Source organism: Monopterus albus, unplaced genomic scaffold (genome assembly GCF_001952655.1).
Source record: "Monopterus albus unplaced genomic scaffold, M_albus_1.0 scaffold36.1, whole genome shotgun sequence".
NCBI lineage: Eukaryota > Metazoa > Chordata > Actinopteri > Synbranchiformes > Synbranchidae > Monopterus > Monopterus albus.
The window spans coordinates 833,761-841,298 of NW_018127916.1; the positions used below are offsets into that span (position 1 = coordinate 833,761).

The 7,538-nt window shown below is 39.5% G+C and overlaps 1 protein-coding gene across 1 annotated transcript in view; it reads left to right on the top strand.

The window, feature by feature from the left end:
- The window catches only part of rbm5 (RNA binding motif protein 5), a 9,186-nt gene extending 6,096 nt beyond the window's left edge, over window positions 1–3,090 (top strand). Inside the window, exons 15-25 of the mRNA XM_020597966.1 lie at window positions 5–63; window positions 155–317; window positions 849–940; window positions 1,041–1,214; window positions 1,314–1,454; window positions 1,552–1,638; window positions 1,817–2,002; window positions 2,154–2,228; window positions 2,323–2,420; window positions 2,532–2,661; window positions 2,752–3,090. Coding sequence (XP_020453622.1) covers window positions 5–63; window positions 155–317; window positions 849–940; window positions 1,041–1,214; window positions 1,314–1,454; window positions 1,552–1,638; window positions 1,817–2,002; window positions 2,154–2,228; window positions 2,323–2,420; window positions 2,532–2,661; window positions 2,752–2,877 — 1,331 coding nt within the window. The 3' untranslated portion in view covers window positions 2,878–3,090. The remainder of the gene's footprint in view (window positions 1–4; window positions 64–154; window positions 318–848; window positions 941–1,040; window positions 1,215–1,313; window positions 1,455–1,551; window positions 1,639–1,816; window positions 2,003–2,153; window positions 2,229–2,322; window positions 2,421–2,531; window positions 2,662–2,751) is intronic.
- Window positions 3,091–7,538: the final 4,448 nt, after the last annotated feature.

Sequence of the window (7,538 nt, forward strand, 5' to 3'; positions counted from 1 at the left end):
GTAGTAATCTCACAGAGGGCGCAAGTTTACCAACCCCATATAATTGCTCAGCCTGCTGTTCAGGTAACAGGTTTTTGTATATCTGTAGTTACACTATAGTTCTGTTATCAAAGCTTATGGAGTAACATTCTCAAAATAATTACATTGACTGCAGGCAGTGCCAGTTGCTCAGCAACTGGAGGCAAAACCCCAGACAGGACAGGCCTCGGGCATCGAAGTGGTGTCTGCACCCTTTGCCGCTGTAACTGCTGCTGCTGCCACTGTTACCACTGCCACTACATTAACAACCTCTGGACAAACAGCTGTTACCACCACTGGTAAGAACACACAAGATCCCTTTTAAAACTTGTTCTGTTTAAGGGTAACATGAAATAAAGGACAAAATAAATCCACTTTAGGCTGTTGTCATGTAATACAGTGTTTACCTAGGTAGAACTTGAAATGGCGAGAGCTGAGAATTTGATTCTGATTAGTTTGAGAGTAAGGCTTTGTTTCTCACCTTTTAACTTTGTTGAATATACAGTATATCTACAGATAAGGCAGTAATAACTAGACGTTTGATGTGACAAATGTGGACTAGTGTACTTTTTTTTTACTGCTAGAGCGTAGTTGTGTAAAATAAATGAGCTCAAGAGCAAGGGACCCTCTGACCACTCATAGATTTATTAATGCATCTTAATGCAATGCATCTTCTTGTTAGATGCTAAACAGCATTTCATTGCCTTGTACTTGTACATGGGTAGTAGCAAAGTTGAATCTAATCTAATGCATTATCAATGACTAAATCTGTGTTTAGTTAATGCATTTTTACAGCAACTGTTACTAATGTTATGATCCATAATTGACAGCTGTCCCTGATACATCCACCTACCAATATGACGAGTCCTCGGGCTACTATTATGATCCACAAACTGGCCTCTACTATGACCCAAACTCACAAGTAAGTAGTGTACAACCATCATGTGGGACTCAGTTTTCTATTACATTGATATGAGGCACTGTTGGTTTGATTATGTACATTGGCATTTGTTTCCCTTCAGTATTACTACAACTCTCAGACCCAGCAGTATTTGTACTGGGACAGTGAGAAACAGACATATGTACCTGCCCCAGCTAATGCAAATACTGGACAAAATGAAAACACAACAGGCAACAAAGAGCCTAAAGAAGGCAAGGAGAAAAAGGAAAAGCCCAAGAGCAAGACGGCTCAGCAGGTAATGTTCTTTAATATCTGTGTAGACTTTTCGAAATGCATTTTATTTCTGAGTTCCTTTTTAAGATTTTCACTTCATGTTCAAATCTCATTGTTTCAGATTGCTAAAGACATGGAACGGTGGGCAAAAAGTCTCAACAAGCAGAAAGAGAACTTCAGGAGTAGCTTTCAGCCTATTAGTCAGGAAGAGAGGAAGGAGGCAGCAGCAGCTGATGCTGGATACACACTGTTTGAGAAGAAGGTAATCAAGTAGGATTCAGTACCTGCAAATGCTCTTGGATTGCATTTGTAAGTGTTAGAATATTATGTGTCGAATCCATCGACTTATTTATTTTTAGCAGGCTGGAAGTCTGGATAGACTAATGCTAGAAGTGTCAAGGGCTCCTGAAGAGGAACCACCAGCCAGCTTTTTCAACACTTCCAAAGTGAGTGTTTTGTGTATCTCTGAAGACTGGATTTTTCCTTTGCAGTATTATAGAGATAATTGTCAAAGCTGTTTTTGTGGCAGTTTAAATGTATGTACTCAGTTATATTCAGGTGGTGTTTCTGTTATTATTACAACACTAATTACACCTGCCTTTTGTTTTTCTGTGCTCTGGTTAGTGTGGCCTCGTGGCAGCCTACAGTGGAGACAGTGACCCTGAGGAGGGGGTAGCAGATCCTGATGGTGGCGACGGAGGCCAGGACAAGCTCACAGACTGGAAAAAGTTGGCCTGCTTGCTGTGTAGGAGACAATTCCCCAACAAAGAGGGTCTGATTAGACATCAACAACTCTCTGATCTCCACAAGGTAACTGGTACACACATACTGTCTAGGGGGGGGACTATCTGCAATGGAAAACAAAGCACTTGGTACCAAAAGTGAATTGAGCTGGAACCAGGCAGGGGAAAGGGGGATAAAGTTATAAAACCATTCATTTGAGTTATTCATCCGTTCTTAGAAAAACCTGGAGGTTCTTCGCAGATCTAAAATGAGTGAAGCAGAGCTGGAGGAGTTGGAGAGGAAAGAGACAGAGGTCTGGCCCATTACAGAATCTACCTGTAGCCAGTGAGTCATGTTTCCCCTTAATGTGACTGCATTTTAAATGGTCTTATTCCTCTGGAGAACAGATGAAATATAGAGACAGAGCAGCTGAGAGGAGAGAAAAATATGGCATCCCTGAACCACCTCCGCCCAAAAAGAAGTTTAGCCAACCAACACCAGCCATGTAAGCAGTGCCTTGTTTAAAGTACTGGAATGTGTAAAACACAGTTTTCCAGTCCTTGCATGGCTCAAGTTGTTCATTTTGTTTGTTTTTATGTCCCTTTTTCCTGGGCAGTAACTATGAACAGCCGACTAAAGATGGGCTTAGCAGTGACAATATTGGGAACAAAATGCTGCAGGCCATGGGCTGGCAGGAGGGGAAAGGACTTGGTCGTAACCAGCAGGGCATCACTGCACCGATTGAGGTATTTGTAACAACTTGCTCTTGTCAGGGTGCATGCAGTGTATCAGCCAGTATATGTGTAAAAAGTCATTTATTTGTGATTGTTCTTCAGGCACAGCTGAGAACAAAAGGAGCTGGACTTGGCACTAAAGGCACCAACTACACCCTCTCTGCTTCTGACACATATAAAGACGCAGTCCGTAAAGCCATGTTTGCTCGTTTCACTGAATTGGAATGAATTATTATACTCAAGCTCAGGTTGTCGTCTTTTTGAGGAGGTGGCGCTCCATTGTGTCTGCATCACCCACGGCCATGAACTGGCATGAGCGTCTAAGAAGGATTCTTTTTTTTTTTTTGTTACAATAGTGAATAATTTATAAATGTACATATGCACAGTTACTTCTATAGTTTACACATTTCTTTTACAATTCTGTGTTAATGCAGTTTTTGTCAGCATGTGAGAGTGTACAGTTTATACAAAATCTTTGTACAGAAAATAAATGACAAGTGATACTCATGGTCTTCATGTGTTAGATGGTGGGTTGTTTTTAAACATTGCTCTATACATGGATGACAAACAGCAGGCAGTGGTGAATTTACAAAAGGGGAACTAGAGGTACCATCACTCTGCACTGCACTAGAAGCAGAAGTAAGAATGATCCTTGGGGTTCTGTGCAGGTAAAGCCTTTTTGTTTAGGTTTTTTTTTGGGGGGGGGCGGGCAGCACCAATCACTACTTTGAAAATCTAGTCCACAAAACAAGTCACATGAAACAGCTGAATGGTGCCACCAGGGCTGATAATGGGGTGAACGTGATGCCCTGTTCTCTCATTTGAACAGTTGATGGTTGTGGTCTTGCAGACTAAAGCAGTTAGTACACATTCCCTTCTTTAGCACACATCCTCTTCTGTGAGCAGTTGCTGATGATCATTTTTGGTATTAAATTGTAGAGCTCACATCTTTCATACATGCCAACATAGAGCAGCTGTGCATTGTTCAGATCAGTGATAATACATGAGTGCTACATATACCGGCTTGTCATTTTAATAATGGATAACAAGCACAAGTTTCAGGGAAGGTTGCTTGGTGTCTCCTTCTCTACCTGACTTGCATCATCCCCCATTTATTCACAGTTGAAACTTGTGACATTTTAGGAATCTGCTGCCTGTTACTGTGTGAAGAAAGACTGACTCGCTGCATCGCGTGCTTGTCCGTCACTAAATAATTTAGCTTTAGGGTGTTGTAGTGAGTCTGTCCTTCCGATAGAGGGCGGTAAAAGCCATCCACCCCGTCGAGGTTCCCTTCAGCAAAACTAAACGTTTTCCAACTCCAGAAATTAAGTTGTTGACCTTGCACTCTAATCTTCCTGTACAGGTGATATGAAAAATATATTTCTCCAATGAGACAAAGAACCAGATACAAAAAATGTCTTTAGTGTATTATTGCATAGTTTAACAGTGACATACCACGGGGAGGCAATGATGGTCCTTGGATGTTCCTGGTAATTATTTTTTCCTCTTCTAAATACAAAGCATGACACAGTGCTGTACTGTAAACTTCACCTTGTCCCATTCTATGTTAAAAATACTGACAAGGGTGACACCTTAATGCATATACACTGCTCAAAAAAACAAAGGGAACACAAAAATAAGACATTCAACTATGTTGTGTTCTCTTTATTTTTTTGAGCAGTATATTTTAAATGTGCTATCCCTTCTGTTGTATGTTAAATGTATACCAGAATCTAGTCAGTCTCACATTCTGTTCAGGCCTGGTCCCTGAACAAGGTCGCAGGGGGCTGGAGCCTATCCCAGCTCACACTGGACAAGAGCCAGGGTATACCCTGGGTGGGTCGCTAGTCTATCACAGGGCTGGTACATAAACAGACAGCCACACACCCTTGGTGTAAGTACGTTATGTAGTAATATGGGTGTGTGCATGTGTTCATTCTTAGTGTTGTCACAGTGGGACGTTTCTCAAGCTTTGATAAAACACTCCAAAGAAACACTTGATATATAAAAATGATTTTTAAACCTTTCATGCCATCTTCCAATCATACTTCCCTGTAATTTCTTTTTCATGCAGTGTGTCTCATTTTTCAATTAGCATCAAAATGTGTAATAATGAGGTTTCTCTGTCCATCATTGTGCATTATCTGGTTTGCCAATCATTAGTTTGAACCCAGATGATTAGAGGTCAGTCTTTAAACACACAGTTGGCTTTGACACATCAATGACGCTGTCCATGTCCTTGGATATTTGCCAAGTCTTTATGGAAGTTCATGAAAACAATCTGTGTTGAGATTTTGTAGCTTTTGTTTAAAGAGATCATTGCCCTGACTTCAAGATCTTTGTGTGCCCATTTTTCAAGGAAAGAACAGAGATAGATGAGAAGAACATTCAGGCATCCTGAGGATGGGGAATGAAAGGCTGTATTAATATATTAGATACCGTATGGTTCCCATTGTCAGACTAAGAAGTGAACAGTAGGGTGCCCTCACCTGAGTCTGTAAATTATAAGTCATGCTGTACCTTCACACAAAGAGGTAGTCAGTTTGCCTGTCTCTGTGCTGGAGGACCTTATGTAACACAAAGTGTGTTCCTCAATGAAACATAACACTTTATTTCATGGACCTCACAGTGCCCTTGCCCATGATATTTTCACCACTCAGAGAACCTCACACCCTCCCCTGTTACATTATTATATTGTAGCAGTACTACAGCCTAACACCTGTGGCCTGAAGTGGAAACTCTGCTGTTATATTCCCATTCTGCTTTCTCAGTAACGTCACAAAAATCAAATGTCTATCTACAGCCTAACAAAGAGGAGCCATATCACCTGTCTATTAATAGTCTTACATAATTCTTTTAAATAAACAAAAGGTTGATAAAGTGCTTGGCAGGGATCAAGTTCCACTCATTGCTTAAGCACATTTTGGCTGAGGTGTGCCGAGTATTAGAACGTCAGCAAGGAGGGGGTCAAAGTTCATGGCAATGCTTTCAACATTTTGCGGCAGCCAAATGATTCCTTTAAATGTAATTTATAATACATAAGATATGCAAATAATATAATTCCAGTGCCACATGGGATCCCATCAGGCAGCACCAGGGAAGTCTGCTTTTCTTAAGGATCTTGAACCTACATGGCCTCCATTTGTTCTGTGAATACTCTGTATTTCTTCATTGCACACTGTCTACATGCTGACAAACACCAAACCTAAAACCCCAGGTGGAGAATAGAATGTGATAAATATATAGTAATATATCAAAATAAGTAATAAGTACAAATTTATGAAAAAGGCAGAGGGCTGTTTGTTCTGAAAGTAGAAGGAAGGTTCTTCTAACCAGCTAGATGAAAATGTATGTCAATTACACAATAAAAAAGATATTTCCTATCCAATTAGCCATTGGTGGTATATATCATTTACTATCTCTGAACAGAAGGAAAAAAGGAACGGTATTATTTTATATGCAAATTTTAAATAACAGATAGTAACATGAGAGGCACAAAGTGGGGCCATTCTGTCTAGTCTGGTGACAGTACTCAAAATTGTTAATTTCTAGAAAAGTTAGAAGCTAAGGTATTGGTGCTGATTTGACATATATAGATGGAGGAATATATTTTACAACACAATGACATTTTGTACTCCCACATTATGAAAACGTTTTCCTGTAAACAGTACTGCGAAAACAGAATCTAAGCAACCTGGACCAGAGCGAAAGTCAAGAAACAAGGATGCAATGTGTCAAGTGTCTTCTGTTGTACACAATGACTGAGTGATTGTCAGATATGAATGTTGGTGTGTGGCATGTCAGATTCATATCTTCAGCCTGCTACAGACAGTAGCTACAGTCTCAGTCATGATGACAGAGACACCGCTTATGCTAATTTCACAGAATCTGATGTGTTGGTTTTATTATATATGTAAGTAAATACAGTTTAAATACACTTTAAATGCCTTTTTAATATCATAAAGTACATTTAGTTGAAAACCAGAAGTCCCAAATGTGACTTTAAGCTTTTCTCAATCACTATACATTTACAAGTGACCTTTGAAGAAATATAAAAGACAAGTTATACAGTATAATACACAGATGGGTGACAAATGAGAGGAAAGAGTATAAAGTTGTCTTATACAATTTTACTCCTATGTTGCTTTTGTAATTGTGTTTTATGGTGTCTACTCAACACCACACTCATATAAACAAGGTTTATTAGTATTATCGGGTATCTAACTACATAGTAACCTGTGCCAGAAGTTGGGTGAGCATTTCCTATGGAAGCACAGTATTAATGATAAATGATATCAAGCGATAGCATTTTATGGTTTAATGCTCTATACCTGGTTTCAGTGTATTTATGTTTTCTCTTGTGTAGTGTTTTGTTACTACCTCTTTTAATTTATCTTTTTTGTTATATTCATAACAGGTTCTTGTGCTGTTTTATGATCTAAAGACAATTACTGCACTACATTACTAACAATGTTTTCTGTTCTATTTCTGATACAGTTATTATTTCAGTTATAGATATCTTATAATTGGTTTACCGATCACCTGCATCATGCCATAATCATCATCAGAATAACATTTTTAAATAAAAAAAACGTGAAGTTTGGTTCAACTTGTTTTTTAACTATGTAAAATTAATTAGATAAGGAATTTTCTCTCCCAAAGGCAAAAATGACCTCCTGACCTCTGCTCTCCCATAGCAAGAGCCAACTGCATCGTGCTGAGAGATGGTTAATCAGACAGAACATGCACACGACTAAAGAAGAGTCCAAGAAATGATAATCTACTACACTGACCTATAGGGAGGGAATGCTGACGTGTGGCCCCACCTGTGAACAGGATGCAAGAACGCGTCTGTTGCGGCAAACGTCTCTTGCTCACAGCAAATTAAA